Raw genomic sequence first — 21,215 nt, 5'->3', positions numbered from 1 at the left:
CCAATTGTGTATCGGGCTCATAGAAGAATGGGATTAAGCCTCCGTGAAACGGTAGAAGTGAGTAAAACAAGCACAGCCTTAATGGTTTAGTCACATGAAATGAAGCACAGCTGGATCCATTCCAATTTGTCATACGATGGGAGGAGGACCACTGGGCTGAATCTTGTCACTGAAATTCTCCTGATGTGGCCGGAAGCTGATGTGCAGATTTTAAAGATGAGGAGAGAGAAGAGCGGGACAGGGATACTGGCTCTGTTAACAGGAAAGAGACAGCATTAAGATCTGTAGAGGTCTGTCAGCTGGAAGGGCACCGTGGCAGGAAGAGGAACAATAAAAAAAACAAAGGAATTTGAGAGAGAATCCAATGATGGCAAAGACGTGAGAAGAAAGAAGTTGTATATAAAAGCATGTGCCAACAGTTACTAACATTAATTTACTTCCGGTTGCACCCAGGTTTCAGCCATTTATAATACGTCCAAGTAGGATATGTTTACTATAGTGAGGTCCAAAACAAAAAGACAGGTCAGGTGACCCACTGGATTTTTTTTTCCCTGAGACATTCACATTTATCTCATGTGTCACTAGAGAGCTGCGGGCACAATAAAAATCCACGTACTCTCGTTTGCTGGAGTGCCTCTCCTGTTGCTATTGGTGTGTGCTTCTTGCTCATAAGATAAATGATGAGTAATTTCATTAATGGTAATACCAGGAAGACCATATTGTCTTAACATTTAGAACACCATCACGGAGCTTTGAGCTTAGAAAGGTCCTCAGAGGTCATCTTGTCCAACCCCTTCCATTTACAGATGAATGATACAATGCTCCAAGAAGACATCATTTATCTAACACCTATTAGGCACTTCCGTATCTATTAGGACTGGCTCAGCTGGTTAAGATCAAAGTGGGAAAAGAACAGAACAGTCCTAGTCCTGAATACACTGGAATGTGCTAGTTATGTGGAAAATAGTGACTGATCCCCACAAGAGCCCTGCTTCAAGAGAAGACGTTCAAAGCCAGGAAGACAATGTGGTAGGGTGTCTGCTGAAAGAGGGAGGGACGGAAATCTAGGGACATATACAGAATGCATGGACACAGCAAGGCTTAAGAGATGCCTAAGCATGGTAGCAAAGTGGAGGAAGAGGAAAAATCTGTCCTCTAACTACATGTGCCTTACTTCGATATCATTTAACACAAAATTGCTTGAACGAAGAACTCACTGCTCAAACCCAAATGTAACCCTCAAAATCATGCATATCTTTTCACTTTTAAGTAATTTCACCAAATAAATTAGTTTTCTATAATATTTTCCTATATATGTGTCTATTGATTGATATTTCTATCAATTTCTATTAACCTTATGTTCAGACAGGTATTTGGGCATCAGAGTAAAAACCCATGACTTTACAAAAGTGAACACAAATATCCAAGGATGTTACTTGGTGATTTTAGGATACTTACTTCATCACAATTGGGGCCATGCTTGCACTTTTCAAAGAAATAAATCTTGGGTTTGCAAGATGGCTCAGAGGGTAAAGGCACTTCCCATGTAAGCCTGATGACATGAGTTTGGTTCCTGGAACCCACATAAAGGTGGAAAGAGAGAACTAACTCCTCAAAGCTATCCTCTGGCCTCCACATGGGTGCCATGACATGTGTGCTCACACATATGTAGGCCTCATGTATACATGTGCTTATAGGGACAATAATAAAATCATTTAAAAGACAGAAAAAAAACCCACTTTTTTTTCCCTATCTTACTATCAGCAGAACCTTAAACAACAATGTTGAAGAGAGGGGAAAATAATGATAGTAAAAACAAACAGTGACTTCCTAAGGATACGTTAATGGGGACATGAAAAACGTATATGAGATATAAGTCTCTCTCTTGCCTGAGCCTGGAATGGCTTAGAAAGTTATCAGCCCTAACCACTTATCATAAAAGAAGGGATCAAGGGCTCAGCGAGCTGATGCATAGTATTATGTTCCTCTTCTGCAGAATATCTGTGGAAGCATTTTATGGGAATTCTTCCAATCATTTCTTCCGATGACCTTGTGATATAAATATTACTTCCTACTACATAAGGATGTACAGGCAGAGGATCAGTCTCATTAATTGATTTCAGAAGGGTCTTAGCATAGCCAGCCCTTCTAAGCTCCCCTCTCTGTTTGGAGATAAGGTCTCAGTTTGTAGAACAGTCTGACTTGAGCCTCACTATGTAACCCGGGCTAGCCTCACACTCACAGCAATCCTTCTGCCTCATCCTTCCAGTGATGAGGATATGTGTGAGCTCCTGTGATACAATTTTGATTCCAAAGTCACATTTCTAGAAATGATTAAGGGCGCTAAAATATTAATAAAACTTAATAAGTTTCTACTGTGTAGTCATTGTGCTTAAACTTTCTCAATCCATGAGATAATCGAAACCTTACAATAACACTATTTTTTTTTTTTTTTTTGAGGTTGAAAGGAGCTGGATGCAATGTTGCTTGTCATGTTCTGTGAGTAGATCTGAGCCAGGTCTGGGTCACTCTCGAGTCTTGTTTCCAGCCACTTTGCTAATAATCCGTAAGCTATATGGGTTCTTGGACCACTCTGAGAATCTAATAAAAGTTACAGATCCTAGTCTCTTCAAAGTAAATATCTGCACCAGTGTTTCTCCACTGCTGCATATTTGGACTAGATAATTCTTCGTAACGAGGCACTGTCATGTGTGCTGCACGATATTTCAGGTGCCTCCCGCAGCACTGCACTGACTTCCAGGGGACCCTGTGACCTCCTGGCTCAGCTCCTGGTACTCAAGTCTTGACTACTTCCTCTGTTCTGAACTGATGACGTTGTACAGCCCAGGGTACTTCTGTTGGTCTGTTTTTATAAAACTCCTCTACGGAAAGCTGTAGGGGTGCAAAGGACAGACTAAGAAAGCCTAGGCAAAGAGCGGGGCTCTGCAGATTCTGCGAGAGCTGGCTTTCCCAGGGAGAGTTGGCTGTGGCCCAAGGCCAATCCACATTAGTCTAGGGTGTTGAGAGGATTAATCATAACCAGATGTTAGCTCCTGCCTCTGCTTGTTTCTAACAGGACCCTTGGTAAGGCCTCACACCCACGACCCAAGCCTCAAAATCAGACTTCACAGCATACATTCCCCGGAGCAGCGGACACTCCAGGCAAGGTGGGCACCTGATTATTGAGACAATCCCCCCCAAAAAAAAGAGCCCCTTTTAAGGCTCTAAAATTACTTGGGACAACACCTGTCTATCGTAATTTTAAAAACCAAACAAAACGTAAGACAAATCAATGCAAAAGAAATCGATTCGAGTTTGTTATCATTTAAAGTTACTTAGAAACAACAGTTTGAAAAAAGACTCAAGTAAGCAAGCAGTCTGGGCCACCCAGGATGTCTGCAGCGCTCATTTTATACTGCTTTATACATGTGGGATGTTTTTGATATTCACATCTCAGCTGAAGAAGAGGGATACCCTTCTCATCAAGGGTACTGACTGATGTAAATGGCTTTGCCAGTGCCCCTCCCCCTGTCCAAAAGGCCTTTGCACTTATTTGATAGCTCCTTATCCTTTCTAGCAAGCCTTGGCAGCCATCTTGCTCTCACAGTTAATCTCCAGCACAGCTAACTCCTCCTTTTCACGCTGTTTCTGTTACTATGGGTATTGGTCTATTGTCCTCACGGAACTAGTTTCTCACACGCTGAATTTAGTATCCTTAGATTCCTAGATAGTAGAATGAGGAGAATTATTCTCTGTCTCCAATTTCTTGTAGATTGCCTAACTCATTCCAGAGGCTAAGAAAGTGCTTGTTAAATTGAGTCACTTGAAAAAAAATCTTTTTAGTCAGGTACATTTGGACTGGGGTAAGTTTCACCTATAACAAAGAAATCATGTAAGTTATCAGCTGTACCTAGGAAGAATTCATGAACCCAGCCTGGCTTGATTCTTTTTGTGTACTGGCCACATCTTCACTTTTTCAGCTATTGTAAACTTTTTGATGGATTGATTTAGTTAGCATCTGAACACCACTTACTTGCATGGGGCAGGCCAATAAGGTCCTGGCCACTGTGGCACGCAGAAGTGTTTCCAAGGGGAACAAAGGAGCTTCGTCTGTGCATCGGGACATACATACCCAAGATCATTTTGATAGAATGCTTTCAAAACGTAGCCTAATCCTTTTCATTTTGAACTTCCGGACAAATATGGGGCATACATTGAAACCCTACAACTCATAGCTTCCTACAGCCTCGCTTACCATTTTTGCAGCAAGAGCGTTTGTGAAGGCCTGACTAAGAATCTCGGAACTATTCACCGGCCTGTGGCACGGTAATAACATTCTGTGCTTGTTTTACATTTTCCTGTTTCCTGTCACTCCAGCTCCCTTTCCATCCCTTCCTATCTCCTTCCGGATTTTGTGCTCTTAATTTACTTTGGCCTAGAAAAGCAGATTTAGAAATCTGGTTAAGGAATATGTGTTATACATGAATCAGGAATATTCTGCATGAATGCATAAGCAGATTAGAATCTCAGAGATCTTTCCCATTGGAAAAAATATTGCCGTATTTACTTTTTTTTCTTCTTCTCTATGCTTTTGGTTTCTTTGGGGGTGGCAAGTATGTTTATTAGTTTTGGTCTATGAGAACTACCTGAGGTACTCCACTAGGGTTGTTCTCATCTTTCGTTACATCCCCAACATTGGTATGTAATTTCCATGAACTGCTTTAGCAAAATTTCAGGTTTTGTTCCAGGAGCGGTTATGCCAAGGGAAAGACAACACAATATGGCCTGGGTATGTGGGAAAGCGGGGAGAAAACAAAGAAAGAGGCAGGCTCCACATCCTGTCAGGTACATCCTCAGTGAATTTACACTTCCCATCAGGCCCTTCTTCTCACTGGCTCCAAGTTGCATGCCCCCAGGGAGGACATCCAAATTATAAACTATTTTTTTAAATAGGTACTAATTTTAAGTCCAAAGCACCATCATGATGATAGAGCAATTTGTATAGATTACCTTTTCTTTAAGACTATGGCATGAGATGTGCTCTCAAGCTTAATGAGATCTGTGTATCCAGAATGCACAGTTTCAAATCTTGCCCAGTGCAGACCAGATGTGCTTTTTATTTGTATTTGCACAAATGAAAAATTCAGAAGTGAGAAAGACTGGCAAGAGAAGCAATGACGGAGGCTGAACTGAGATGGTACAATGTTGGAAGATACGTGGCTTGGCCTCGTTGTAAAGTCCTGGTGTCTAAATTCACAAATGATAAGCTTGATTGCATTAGTTAATGCCTGCTAAGCATTTCAATGCGTTAAAGGAAAACTGGCTGACAAGCATTTTCCTTATACTTTCGGTTAGTAATTTCCTTTTTAATTTTATTAAACATAAAATTCTTCCTTGGAACGTAGATTACAAATCTCTTGGTCCATTTTCCAGTTCCAGTTTGTAGTTGTGCATCTGTGAATGGGGACCCCTTGTCAGTTCTTACAGCTGAGAGGACAGTGTAGCTGCTCACAACCCAGACTGCCTGGACCCCTGTCCCAATACAAGCTAGAAGGCAGCCAACTACCACTGACGCCTCAAAGTCCTCCCGCTGGTAGGAAATGTATCAATTTTAAGAAAAATGGAGGGTTGAAGAAATCATTTAACATTAGAGCTCCTTTAAAAGCTGTCCCTTTTATCTTCCTTTGGATTCATTAATTATAGATATGCCACATGATTTATAGATACTGGCAGAAATGGAGGTGAAAATTACTCAGGTTGGGAGCTCTGAGCAGACTCTGTTAAGAGGGCGGGACACCACTAAATGCTCTACAACATGGAAAGACCCCGGAATCCACAGCTGCTCCTTACTCCAGGGTGTACCACTCCTGTGGACTGTCTTCCCCTAAATTCAGTTTAGTCATTTGAAATTGATCGTTGCGAATACTTTTATTAGTTAAGATTCTCATTTCCACTCTGAAATGGTGAATATTATGAAATTCTACATCTTTGAGAAGAATCACCCCATTTCTTGAGCACACAGACTCAAGTTACTTAAATGATTGTCTATTTCATATTCTTTGTGCATGCATTTGCAATTAGCTATGCCAAGCATTTTTCTTTTACTTAACATCACCATCATCAAATAGTATTTATTAAGCACAAACCTGGCTAAATTAATTTTGTACAGAGTAGCATTCTTAAATGCATTCTCTCTGTTTAAGAGCTCTTTAATAATCCATCAAGCCATCTACCTGATATGTAACATTTCTGTTAGAAAATAAAAAGAGCTCTTGAATTTAAATTTTTATCTTATTATTTCAGATCTTCAATAGTGTATCTTCCACTCCTAACATGAACATATTCAAATGTAAAAAGTGCCAGCAAGAACTGGTGCTATACATGGCATGCAAGTCTTATGTGAATGGCAGTGTTGATGTATTCCCTAAATTAAAAAAAAAAAGTATCTTTTCTAAAAATGATTCTAGAAAAAAAAGGCGATCTAAGTAAGCATAAGCAATATGTATATAAAATAAATAATAAATTAAAAAATATTTTGAGTTTTATGTACGATAGTTCATTAGAAGCAAAGCGAAGGAAAGCTGTTGAACTTGAAAATGTTCAGCAAATGAGTCTTCAAAGTGACTATAGAGACTTTGAGCGACCTTGGAGAAAATACAGTGAGATGTTAACACAGATTTGGAAAAAAAGGATATATATTTTTCTTCAAATGTAAAACTGACAGTTTTTTTTTCTACTTAATAGCAACAACAGCACATTTCACTTGAAATTCCAAGCACAAGAATGAATTTGAGAAAAGCATCGTCAAGGACACCGTAATTTCATCCTAGTCACCGTTCTTGGGTGTAGAAGAGTCAACACATACTTTTATATTTGGCATATTTTGTTTCTGGAAGCAATCACACTATGCTTTGGGGGGCAAATACCCAGGAAGAATGACAGAAACTAAGATAAAAGCAGAAGCTTGGAACAGGCGCTACTGGGTGAGCCTATCAGCATCAGTACTCTGAGAAGCAGCCCGGTTCTGGGGTGGTCCATGGCAACTCTGTGAATGATGTGGTACAGCTCACAATGGTGTCTTAGGGGACTCTGAAAGGAACTCCAGATACCATGTTTCTGGATGTCATTTCTCTTGACACTTTGTGTGTGTGTGTGTGAGTGTGTAAGTGTGTGTGTGTCTGGGTCTGCGTCTATGTGTGAGAATTGCATGTATGAATACACCAAAAAGACTGAGTTCTAGTATCCCTGTGTATGCTTGCTCACGTAGGCACGTGTGCAGGCCAGAGGCTGGCATCAGGGGTCTTTCTTCAACCATTTCTCCTTCCATGGGCATTCGTTCTTCTTTCCCTGTACTATTTTTGGGCATCATTTTTTTTTTACATTGTATGTTCAATGCTCTTAGTTAGTTATTTGGAGAGTTTATTCAGCTTGCTCTGAGAATAGCTCAAGTACTTGCTTGTTTCCCAAAGAGCACCCAGGTAGCTGCAAGCTTTTAGTAGCAAATGGAGGTTTGCCTTTTTTATTAGAAATGACTCAAAGAGGAAATGAGAGTCTCGAAAGCAGGAGCCTGGTAGGTGAGAGCAGAGACACGAGGCCTTCAGTTAGAATCAGAGTCATTCTGAGATTATGCATCTGGCGGGTAGCCGGCCTGCCTTTGTTTATATCAACAGAGGCTCCCAGGAGAACATGCATGCAGGATCCACAGGAAGAATTTGGTCATACTTTTCAAAGTAGTTTAGTTTTCAACAATCCACCTTCCCTTAAGGGAAAAATACCTTGAGAACCAATTAGTGGTCTGAAGGGCTGGGAGACAAAGACTGAGCTCCAGTCGAAAAAAAATATTTTGTTGATTTCAGGGAAAATCCTAGGGCCAGATGCTAACATGGATGTCCCCAGTGCTCATCTTTCCTGCTCCAGGGACACTGCAGTCTGCTACATTTGTTCCTCTTCAACCGGGACAGGAACAAAGTCTCCAAACAATATTTTTAAGACATAATCCAGATTCACGGAACAGGTGGTAATTTTCTGAGGGTAACAGTGGATTATCAGACTAGCAGGGAAAAAGAATGGAAAAAACACAATTTCCTTCCTCTTAATCCGGTTCCTTTTTGAATGAAGCTCAGGCCTCTGCTCCGCACCGCGGAAGAGGTAAACAGGACAAATGGATACTAACCATTCACAACAAGCTAAGTGGACGATTGATGCCTCTTACTGCTTAAGATCAGTTACAGATATGCCGCCCAGTGGATTTTAATGGTGTTATTGTCTGGCTCAGCAGACCCATGTCAGAACTGCAATTTACATAAATGTAAAGTGAAATCTCTCTGCAAGAAATGGGACTGTCAGAAACTGCTTAAGTAAGGAGCTGCTCACTTACACAACAGATTCCCATATTAAACTACACTCCAATATCTGCTGGAGCTGAGGTTATTACTCATTAAAAAAAAAAAAGACAACAAAAAACAAAAGCAAAGATGTTTGCCTTAAATTTCCAAGAAGTTGCCTCAGTTTCAGTTTCCCTCGGAATAAATTCTGCAAAAAGAGCTGTCATTAGAAACGAGGAGAACAGTAGAGAGTGGACGTCCACAGACAGAGCAGCTGTCCTCAAACACACAGCACACTTCGGCAGCTTGCTAGGAAGGCTGAGCATCATGGAAGACTATGGCAGGGAGTAGCCCCTGACTGCAGGTACACAACTAGGTTCTGAAAAGAATCTGTACTGTAGAGCAGCGGAGCACAGGCTATGGAGTCTGATTTTATGTTCAGCAAGTACAGGTTATCTCATAGCGGTTGAGCCTAGAAATCGCTGTCATGTACAATCCCTCTTTTGGAAAAAAAGAATGACATAATAAAAATGTTAAAATGAATAAAATTAGAGAATCCATTTAAATATGTATCGTGGTGCCTAGCATATGTCAAGCAGTGAGCATACTAGATGTTAACATTGCTGGCATTACTATTATTCTCGTTCCATACCATTCCTGGTTGGATTATTTGAGATTCATTAGAGAGCATTTGAGAGTATTTTAGAGTCATTCATAGATCTCACTGCTCTACCAATCTTTGTACCCACAGTTTCACTGTGATGACCATATTCTCTTCTGCTTGACCTTGGATTCAGTCTTATGACTACTGTCAACAGTTTTTTATGTGTGTTCTGACAGTGTATACCTTCAGAGTCCAACCACTGTAAGGCATCTCCCACTGCTACTAGCCCTCTGATACTGGTTAGCCTGCTGCCGAAGGGTTGGTAAAGCATGCAGACCATATGATGGCTGTACACCTACAGTGTGACAGAAAACACCCAACTGCACCAGAACCTCCACCATCCTCATCCGCTGCCCTGCAGAGCCATCAATAAAAGCTTGTCAATGAGATCACTGAACCTGTATGATTATCAATCATGGGACACTAACTGTAAAACTGACTGAACGGGAGAAAGAAATTAAAGGGTTTCCGATCCATAGTGCGAGTCCCATGTTCTAAGGAAGAAGCCATCAGCTTAGTGTCTAAGTTGAAGAAACAGCAGATGTGGGGGATGTACAAAGACAGTGTTTCCGCAAACCAAGAATTCTAAGACCTGGCTAGGCTAGTCTTGCGAAGTCTGAGTAGGCCTTCCCAGCTTTGGTGTGAGGGGACACATAGATTCAACAGTAATATTATTTGCATTGGTTAACACCTATTAAAGGCTTTGATAGACACTGAGCTGAAACCGTCCCAGTGGTTCCCAACCTTCCCCATGCTGTGACCCTTTAATATAGTTCCTCAGGTTGTGGTGACCCCAACTGTAAAATTATTTCATTGCTACTTTATAACTGTAATCTCGCCACTGTTACTATAAATATGCAGGATTTCTGACATGTGACTCCAAAAGGTTCAGACCCTCCCGTTAGGAACTGCTGCTCTATGTGTACTGTTTCATAGGCTTAGCCGTAGCACTAACTCATAAGGACCACAGACCTGACTGACTTCCTAAATGAGGAAATCGGGACCAGTTTGGAAGAGTATGTTTACACAGGAAGAGAGAAACGAAGGCAGGATTCAAACTCCAGAACATCATTACATAGTATGAGTAGATGGTGATCAGGGCCTTTTTACGTTAACTTTAGTCCTCTCAGCCTATTGAATCCCTGGGGCCCTTTGGACTAGGTTTTGCAGGTCAGAAAAATGTGAAGCAACTAGCCAATATCCTTGCCCACAACTATTATACCTTATTAACAGCTTTGGCCCCACAGGCCACTCCAATGTGGAGAAGTAGGGCCATAATTATCTCTATCTTTCTGGAATTGTGTGATCTTATTCAAGTGCTTAAAGGCAAAGATGCATTCTGGCACTGTGGTTATCTTTAGGTGCACAGGATAATGGCTGACCTCTACTTAATTCTATAGTCTTCTTAGAACCCACTAAGCTTTCAGTTTTTGCAAACACCATTTTCCCATTTGCTGCTTTCATGTCAACTGGTTTCTAGTTTTGTTTTTCTGATTGTATAGTTTTAGGCACTACTCTGCTAAGGTATGTATCCAGAGGACTCTTAACGGAATAATGAAAAGAATAGAAAACACGATGAGTTTCCCTGACCATCTTCGGAAGTACAAAAACAAGGAACTGTTCCTGGGATCTATTCACACATACATTTCCATGGTCTAGCAGGAAAGCTTCAATGGTTCCCATCCTTTAGAGATGCCTCTATATGGGCTTCCAAGCACAACAGCCAACCCAAGTCCCAGCACCCAGGCAAACATCACATCCTTACCTTGAAAGCAGCACCTCCATGGATGATAGATTTGATAAAAATCCCCAAGTCAGTGCCAGTTTCTCGAGATTTATTCCCTTTCAGGCTAACCCCAAGGCCAGCAGAGCCAGAGTCGTTCAGGGGGATCTCCAAGGTCAGCTGCTCACTTGTCTCCATGGAGAGGGCACAACAATCAGGTTCTCCTTTCTGCAGGGAAGAGCGAGGAGAGGTGGGTTGGTGATCAGTTTACCTCCCCAGGTGCTGGACCGCTAGCAGTTACAGCCCTGGCAGAGAGAAGCCTGCTTCTCTCCGTAAGATGCTGGCCCCATATGTAATGCACAGCAAAATTCTCTCTTGGAATAGAATCTGGTGATGGTCAAGAAGAAAGGCCACTTTGTGAGGCCAAGTTGTACAACTTTAAGCTTTCTGTAGACATTTGGAAAACCAGCAGGATATTTTAAATAATTAAACAGGTTGGATGTTAAACTCAACAAATGTCAGGTTTCAGAAGATTCTTAGACATCATTCATTCTCAATATCTTTGTCTCACAGATCTCTTAATATATAAAATTTGTGAAAATTTTGGAGAAATATTACACTTATATAATTTAAGACATATTATTCACCGTGGCAACTATAATATTGGTGAAGATTGTCAATAGGACATAAAGCACAGGAAAAATATTTTAAAGTTAGAGAAGTATTTTTAATGTCTACCACTGAATTTAATTTCATCTTATAAAAAATCACACTTTAAGCTTATGTCTTTGTATAGAAGAGCACCCTAAAAATAAATAAGTTCTTAGACTGCAATAAAAAGTAATTATGCATAATAAATATTCATGTCCTCTATGACAAATGACACCTATCCACTAGCAAACTAGTTTCTAAACAGACAGAGTGTGGTGACAAAAGGCAGGCCTATGGGCCAGCTCTCCTGGGAGGCATATGTGGTAGTCATATTTGGTACAGAGGGTTTTCAGATATACAGCTGTGAGAATCGGCACGTGCTATGCACATGATAATTGCATAAGTGTCCCTCCTGCACCTCTTCAAGCTTGCAGGAATGTGAAAGTGCCACAGCGCTTAACTAGAAAATTTGAAAATGAGATATTCGTGAAAACCATCCACTCATTCTAGGCCAGCAGTTACTTCCTCTCTGTAATTATGTGGAGACTCTCATCTTAAGGTCACTTTGAGGTGACTCCTCTGTAAAACTGTGTATTTAAAACATCGTCAGGAGTGTCTGGATGTCAGTCTCAAATTCGTATAAAATCAGAAGTAGCAAAGAACCCATAATTAAAACAGGATTAAGGGGTCTGATCATAGCCAGATCCACTGACCTGACACTTTGAACCCCTAGCGAAAAAGACAAGAACCACCACCACATTTAACTGGTGAGGAAATAGTTCTTTCAATCGCTCTTGTCATAAATGAAGTTTATTGGAAAGATTCTGAGAAAAGGTTGTTCAAAGAAATAAAACTACATTGTTTAATATAATTATTCTGTTGTAGGGTGTGTGTGTGTGTGTGTGTGTGTGTGTGTGTGCACATACTAACTCATTGTATTAGCTAAGAAGCAAATTCATTTCTGAAGTCAAAGATGCAATCCCTGGTTGATTTTTTTGTTGTTGTTCTTTTCTTTTTTCTTTTCTTTTCTTTTTTCTTTTCTTTCCCTCACTGGAATACCAGACTTCAGCAGTAAAGATAAACAGTTAGCCTTCACCTGTATTTTCCAATATACTCAATTTAGAATCCAAAACATTTTAGTCATTTATGTTTCTGGGCCTTTCTGGGATTGGCTTAATTTAAGTCTAATAAATTTTTATAGAACGAAACTATAAATTAAAGGACAATTGTTCTCACAGTAGTTGTGAATAATTTAGGTTATAAAACTAGAAAGTTCTTTGGCTATTACTTACAGAAAATGATAAAAAGAAATAACTAACTCTGTTTTAGAAATACAGCCATATATTGTTTGAGAATTGTGCTAGGAGTTAATAAATACACTCCTGGGATCAATGACTTTGTATGGCAGGTGTATAGTGTCCTTACACAAACCAAAAACAGCTTATAATACCATGTGGTGTACGACTATACCTCCAAACCACTCATTTTAGGATCAAGGAGTTTTCATTTGACAACTGTATTTGATTAGTAAGATTGACACTCATTATTGTTTTTACTCTAACACCTTTAATTTGTCATGTAAGTGTGAAAACAAAATAGAGATCATGTGGAGTTATGGTTCCCTTTTCATTTCAAAGTTAAGTTCCTGACATGGGAGAGCCAGAAACACAGTAAAAACAACCAACTAGGGCTAATGACAACAGAGCTGAGCCACTACAAGAACCTTCACATGGAGAGCACTTGGCTTCACAGTGACCCTACAGGTTTATTTATCATCAGGACTGTTTTACAGAAGAAGGGATCATGGCGCATAGCAGCCAGGCACTGTGCTAACAGATCACAAGGCTTGTAAACACAGAAGCTTGGCAACACCCAGGCAGCGTGACTCTTGGCTCAGACTCCTATTTATTTTTAGGGAAAGGTCAAGAGCTGTTTCTTACATGTCTACGTTGTCTAATATCCTATGGTCGTTTTAGGGAAAGCACTGAGATTTGCCTGTGATATATGATTAATGATGATGTGAACTAGGCTGTAAATTTATTATCAAATGGCAGATGCTAGTAGACACATTAAAATATGTACACAAGGCTGGGCAGATGGTTCAGATGGAAATGTCCTTGCGATCCAAGCAAAGGGCACCAGTGAGGGATCCTTATCAGGATCTTAACACTCCTATGTGCACATACGGCTATCTACCACATAACACACACGTGTGCACATAAACATTAAACTTATCAACATTAAGCATCACCTCAGATACCTATTTTTGGGGGAGTGGGAGTAACAACATTGTTCCCAATGAATTTGAAGAATACCATACATTGTTTTGAGTTACATTCACCATCCACTCCTGTAAAAACTGAAACTTTGTACCTTTTGACCAATACTTTTCCAGTCCTCTCGCCCTCTGGCAATCTGTATTTTGCCTTCTGCTTTAGAGTTTGATCTGGCCTCTTTTTAATCTTTTTGTTTCTATTTTCTTTTTATCTCTTTCTTTTCTCTTCTCTTTTTGAAATGATGGGCTCTCGTTCCACAGCCCGGGCAAGCGTCAAACTCATGCCAATCTTCCTGCCTCTGTCTCATGAGAGCTGGGATTATAAATTTGGATTACAAGTGTGAGTAGCATGACTGGCAGCCTAATTCTTAACTGCTCTGCCACTACACAGCCTTGTGTTCCAGATTTCTGACCCACCATAGCATGATATAGTCACAGGACAGTTCAAGATAAATTCCTTTAAGGAAAGTAACATGATATGCAATTTATATTCTCTAGCCACTACAGATAGGCTTCACATCTTTGTTAGGCTGTAACGGACTCAAACCATAATTAGTGGTTTCTAATAATGGCAAATTCCCAATGGTGAAGGAAGCCATTAAAGTAGTTAACACAGCCATTTCCTCTCTTAGAAATAAATGTTCTTTCCTGAATGTTCAAAGAAAAAAAATCAATATACTGAATGTGTCATACCAATAATCCTGGTTCGAACAGCAACTCTGAAAATTAAACTTAGACCTTGTCGGGCAATGTTCTGCAGTAGATGAGATGGTCTATAAAGTACTTGCCAGTACCTCCATGAAGGACACCAGAGATGGGACCAACCTAAAGACAATGTTGCATCCAGACTGCGTATGCTCCCTCTCTCGCTGTCTTGTTTTTTTTTTTTTGTTTTTTTTTTGTTTTTTTTTTTTGTTTTTTTTTTTTTGTTTTTTTTTTTAGCAAGAGTCTCTCTTGCATGTGTCAGGAGGATCCCCATCTTTTCCTCCTATAGAAGGTGCAACTCTCTATCAAAAAATATGGGTGTGGTAAGGAATGGTTGTGAACCACCCTTTTAATTTGCCTTCTCATTATTTTTTTTTTAAAGCTTGTTAGTTGAGGTCAAATCTTTGAAAACAATGTTCTCAAATATTCCCAGGGCTGGGATGGGCTGGATATTCAAAATGCCCCATCATGAATGTGTAAACCCAACATCCCAGTACCTACTCATCGCTAGTCATATAGAATCCTCAGCTTGGGCCTCCTCCCAACCTTGGCACAACTGACATGTGTGCTGTGTGGGACTGTCCTATAAGGTGTAGTTAACCACACCCTTAGAGCGTTAGTAGTGTTCCCACAACAGCTGTGACAATGACGAACGTCTCAAGCATTGCCAACTGTCATTTAGGATCAAACTACATCCAGGTGAGAAAGCACTAGCCTTAAATTAATATTACCAAGTGCAGCCAAATTTAAAAACGCCTTGATCTAGGAAGCATAACGGAAGTTGCTGGCCGCATTGCTATTTCTAACATGTTCCCAAGTCTCAAGACTGTGGACACCCTGCAAACTGGGCAGCTCTTCAGTCCACAGGCTCACAGGCAAGATTTCACTAAAATGAACTACTGCAGGTAGTACAACTCCTAAATACTGCATTTACACATGCAAGAACATAAGACCAAAACATGTGACTATCATGTATAGCCCACACTCTACTAACATGTTTGCTACTTTGTACTATATATATACATATATATATATATATACATATATATACAATTATATATATATATAATTGTATAAAACAATATTGACATAAAACTTGGAGCAAAACTTTGGGTGGGGCAGCTTCAATTGCGTCACATACATTCTGCAGCATATATGCAGACACCATGTCATCTGCTGCCCATGCCCCAATTTGTCTTGCTGGAAGCAAAATTTTTACCTTGTCTACTTTCAACAGAACAGATTATTGACTGCCACCGGGGCACTGCTATTTTCTTTTCACCCTATGTTTTTCCAATATGACTGAATTACTGTAAAAGTCTTAGAAAGAATGTATAACGCTGTAAGAATATTTGTATATCATTATACTGCTAACTGTGGAAATGGAAGAGATGCTTTGAATGGCATGTATGTACATCGACACACACAGGTGAATATATATGCATACATCCATATCCTACTTGGAAACTATATATAACACACTTCCTTAGATCTAGTATATGCATTATTTGATTCTCCCTAGCATATATAGTATGTACATATTGTGTGTATGCGTTCACAGTTTTAAATTAGTTACCTCAGACTGCAAAAGACCTTCACTAAGAGCAATATTCGTGGTACCTTTTCCAAAGTTTTGGAAGCACTGAGGCCCAGTATCCAAAGCTATATTAGTCTATGTATTCATCTATCTATATTGTTCTATTACCTATCTATATTATCTATCTAATATTATTCTATTATCTATATTATTCTATCTATTCATCTATCTACACGCATCCATTTACTTGTAAATATGCATACTCACACACACACACACACGCACAGAAAGTTTTATGAGACAATACTTGCCAAGAGTACAACTCGTTCTGGTATTTTCTATTAAACCTTGGTGCTTTTTATTTTAAATTTGATTACAATCTACTAGATTGAATCCATAACCCAATAATGTATTACAGTTTTTATTTTGAAAATTACTGCACCCATGTATATAGGGACATTGTTTTTATTAAAGAAAGAAAGAAACAAAGGCAAATGCAAAAGCAAATGGAGAATAAAGTTTAAACCAATTTTATAAGTTATTTTAATGTCTTATTACACCCATTATAACCCTGGCCTTTTTTCTTCTTTTGCCCAAATTATCTTCAAGATACTGGTGTAGTAAGAGATGCTTGTGAATCACACTTTTAATTTGCTTCCTCATTATTTCTTACAGTTTGTCAGTAGAGGCCTTTGGACACAATGTCATCAATTTTCCCACACATTAGCACATAGCGGAGGCTTGTGGACCTCCAGGCGAATGGGCGTGGAACTAGGGAGATGGAGCATGTTCAAACCCCAGAAATCTCAAACTTGAGACTTAAAATCTCATCCTAAGAACAGAGAGTGTGGCACAAAGCTCTCTCCCAGTTTCTGTGCCTACCTACCTCAGGAGCACATCACACAACCCCAAGGTGGGTACAGGTGGTCAGTCACATGATCTTATCACCTGTTATCTTTCCCCCATGTAAATACAGCATCACCATCGTCCTGGTCCCAGCCAAGGAAATGACCTCACCAAAAACCCTCCCCACTGTCCAAGGTTTAAAGCTCCCGGTTTCACCTGAAATAAACACACTTTCGAGCACACCATCTACTTCGCCAAAGATTGTCTGAGTTTGTTTATTCTGAGCTGTAACCCTGTGGGAAATAAGGGCCCCATTTTCCCCAGAAGAATTCATTGTTGGACCCCTGGACTTGACTGCCGGCTAGGCTGCCGCCATAAGACTATTGTAGAAGCTGCCCTGGTTTCATGGGCATCCACCATTTATTGGAGAGTCAGCGTGGATCTCTGCTGCCATCTTTCCCCCTGCTCCACTTGCCCACACAGCCATGTGAGGTAGGGAGCTGTCAGCTGTTCCCGAAGCAGTCATTCTATGAGTTTGTCTTGACTTGGTCTCAGGGCCCTGAGCTCCCTGCCACCACCATTTGGCTCGGCACCGGAACTGCTTTCCAGCTAGAGCCACTGTTTAACTAAAAAGAATTGTAACAGTGTGGAGAAAATCTTTCCCAACATCCTGCCTGGACTTGATATCTTTCTTTTTAGTTATTTTTTTTCCAGTGCTGAGGACCAAACCCAGGGTCCTTCTTTTGCTAGGCAAGTGCTCTATCACCGAGCTAAATCCTCAAGGCTGAGCTTGAAATTCTGTGGCACGGACCTCTTTCCATGCTCCACCTTCCCTGCCAGGAGCCCAGCATTCCTGAGGGAAGTGGAAGTGAGACACCATGATTCACCCTTTTCCACCCTTCAGGCAGGGAAGCACACGCTTCTGGCTTGGTGCCTGGCGACCTCTCAGGGAATGTGGAGCCACAGCATATCATGTGCACAGGATGATACACATATCATACTGAATGGCTATATAAGATGGTACATGTGTTATTCCTTGAACGCAGTTACTTCTCTATCTAATTTTTTATTCTCTGTAATATTATTCACATACACTACATCATATAAAATGACATATGTAACATATCAGAGTACACGTAAAATGGAAACAGGACAGCAGAGATATACAGACACAATGAATAACCTGTTGCAGTTGCAATTCAGAGAAGAGCCAGGGATACTCTGGCATGAATGACAAGAGCTACACTTCACAAACTATAGCCATTTGATAACTTTCTCCCAAGCATTTACTATGTACTTAACACCATATGATGCAAAATGGCCAGTTTACAAATGTAGCACATAATTGGCCAAAACCTTATTGAGCAATATGGAAGCTTCTTTCTTTCATTTTTTGCTATATGAAGAGGAAGGGTAAAACAGGAAATAGGAACCAGAACTGTCTGCATAGACCTTTCTGTACATACTAACCACCTCTATAAAACAAACACCCAAAGTAATCTCTTAGTGTGAGAGGAAGAAAGAGCAGCAGGAAGATGGATGGGCAGAGAGGCATCCATGTTATTAGTTTGAGAGTGTTCCAAATGGGGCCATCTCCAGACTCGCAAATGTCCTATATTGCAAAGTAGTGCTTGATTCACGCATGCAAGTGGTAATAACCCAGCCTTTCAAATCCTGGGGGAACGCAGCAGCCCACAGGGCCAATGCTCAATTTCCCAGAAGCCCAGGTCAGACCTGAAAGCATGCATGCTGAACCTTTTATGGTCCTCATTTCATTAAATGCTGTGCTTGGGGCTCAGCAGGAGAAAACTGTGGATGTCTTTGCCTTGCCTCCCAGATGTGTAATTAGCCTGTGTTGTAAGCAGCTTACTTTATGCAAGAATTATGTTTCACATGCAATCATTCTGTCAGTTACAAAAACTCAGACAAAGGGTTTAAAGAAAAGAATGAACATAGTTTTTGTATATAAAGCAAAAGGCCATACCTGGCGTTTCTGCCAGAATGTTTTATAATAAACTTAACCATTGTTAACTTTGGCCTAAGTAAATTTTCAGGAATTTAAGGGATGAAAGCTTTATAATAATAAACAAATTTTCATGACAGTGAAGGAATAGGACACCTGCAAGACACTTAATCTTCTGACATTTTTTTTATTATTATTAATCTTCTGAAAAAAGCCTTAGGTCGCTATTTTAAGCATGAAAGGTTTTTGGTCAATTGGATTATATAGAACTCAGAATGTGAGTATCCTCCTACAGGGGGATCAGAGGTTCTTCTCCACAGCAGGGGGACATTTTATTTTTGATTGTCTTTTCAAAGAATAAAGAAATGGAAAGGATGTGAGATGAGCAGGCACAAAACAAGGTAAATTGTAACCTAAGGATGTCATTTTAACAAATGGCAAATGATGTTTCTTTGTACTGTATCTGTCAATGCACAGATAGAAATCAGCAGAACACTTGGAGATCCTCACACACATGGGCAAATGAAAAATACTTTAAAAGTGTTTTTACCTCTGGGTAATGTACACATTTCTACAAAGAATCAGTGATATGGCGATGATCCGCTTTTGTTTGTTCTGTTCATTTTTTCCATTTTTTTTTAGATTATATTATGAGTCTCTCCCTTCCTTTTCCTCCCTCCCCATCCTCCTACATTTCCCTCCATGCTTTCCATCAAATTCATGGCCTCTTTCTTCCCACTAATTGATATTGCATGCATATATGTGAACATACATATAGAGAGATACAACCTATTCTTTCTGTATAATGTTCCTTATGTGTGTGTTTTCATGGCTCTAAATTCTGTGCTGAATTGCCTAGAATTAGCAGAAATTTTAATGCCATGTTATCAAGCGTAAAAAAGAAACAAGTTGAGTCAGTGTTAGCATAACTAGGAGAAAGGCTCCAGATAGCAAAATGTAGGCAATGCTCACATGTACTTTCAATAAAAGGATAAAACACAAATGTAGATTATAGTTAGCTCAACAGTGTCTATTTTAAATTTATGTCTTTATTGTGATCTCCCAAATTTCATACTTATCCATATTAGTTAAATTTTAACCACTGACATGGATGAAAAAAACTATAGAAATTATTCATATTTGAGGATTTTTTTTCTTATTTGTTAAAGTATGTCTCCTCCCACTAAAACCGGGTTAGAGGAGCAAACTCTCAAAAGCAAGAGTTGCTATCTGCACAATGTGTTATAAAACAAAATAAAAACAAACAAACAAAACAGGTTTTGGTAGTAGGAGGTTAAACTGGTATTCAGGAACAAATGTCAGAAAAATGGACATTATTCACTGCCTGTGCTGTATAAAATTAGCTTTAATGCAATGCTGGGATAGAGCTTACAACAACCACCAAGTTAGATGGATTAGATAAATATTTCTACACGTGTAATCCCAGTGCTTGGGCTGTGGGGGCCGAAGGATTCTAAATCAAATAGCAGCTTCCAGACTAGCCTGGACTACATGAGACCCTGTTTCAGAGAAACCAAAACAACTACAGAGATCTCGTCTTAAATGAATCTGAAAAATCAACGTAAGACATTAGAACCTCAGACAGCATACCATTAAGAAGAACATTTATAATACTTGTTTTATTTTTTTAAAATGACTAATAAAATCAAATGAATGTAATATTTTATGTCATGAAATATGTATATATTCTAATATATATTAGAATTCAGATAGCTAGATTCCTTTTTTATTAGAACCTGCCCTTGTTGATATGGGGAAATAATAGGTCATTCTGTTTAGTGTTTACTCTTTCATGTTATAAAAGTAGATTAGAAAGCTGGCTGTGAAGGTGGACGCCTTTGATCCCGGTACTCAGGAGGTAGAAGCTGGCAAATCTCTGTGACTTCCTAGCACATGCACTATTATTTAGGAGACGACGGCTCTTAAGAAGGATAATATAGTCTTTTTCCCAACCCAACTATTTTCAAGGGAGAACTGATCTCACTTTGTGATTTTTCTGCAACAGACCCAGTAAATACTCATTTTTTAGGTCACAAACTAATGCTCATTAATTATAACCCAATGTAGTAACAGTGCTAGCATGCCCTTCAAAGGGGAACAGTTTGATAATTTAAGTTATCAAAAATAAAGAAAAAAGGGAATATTTGAGGAGGAGTAGGGAAATGGAGTTTTTGCCAACCGGTTTAGGGTTGTAAAACAAAATAAATGATAAAAACGTGGCCATTTGTACCCCGTGTTTTTCTCTGTTGTCTGAGTTCTATCTAATGCGATTCCAGCTGGAAACTGTTAGTCTGATACTAATGATAAATAATTCTAAATTCCAAAGAGGGATGGAGGAATCTCAGTGGGTAACAACCATTTTAAATTCATAGTGATGTTTACTATTGTAATGAAAATGTTCTTAGTATATGTAATATGCCATTTGCAGACAGACATATAATTTGCCTTTTATCTTAATAATTAAATCAATTACTCCGTTTAAATTAATTGTTGGATAAAGTTACTA

The 21,215-nt window shown here is 39.5% G+C and overlaps 1 protein-coding gene across 1 annotated transcript in view; it reads right to left on the bottom strand.

Annotated features, from left to right (window-relative positions):
• The window catches only part of Pard3b (par-3 family cell polarity regulator beta), a 948,430-nt gene that overhangs the window by 404,186 nt on the left and 523,029 nt on the right, over positions 1-21,215 (bottom strand). The window contains exon 11 of the mRNA XM_060368467.1: positions 10,754-10,939. Coding sequence (XP_060224450.1) covers positions 10,754-10,939 — 186 coding nt within the window. The remainder of the gene's footprint in view (positions 1-10,753; positions 10,940-21,215) is intronic.

The sequence above is a fragment of the Meriones unguiculatus genome, chromosome 15 (genome assembly GCF_030254825.1).
Source record: "Meriones unguiculatus strain TT.TT164.6M chromosome 15, Bangor_MerUng_6.1, whole genome shotgun sequence".
NCBI lineage: Eukaryota > Metazoa > Chordata > Mammalia > Rodentia > Muridae > Meriones > Meriones unguiculatus.
The sequence above is the reverse complement of the archived record's forward strand: the minus strand, read 5'-3'. Positions and strand labels throughout refer to the sequence as shown.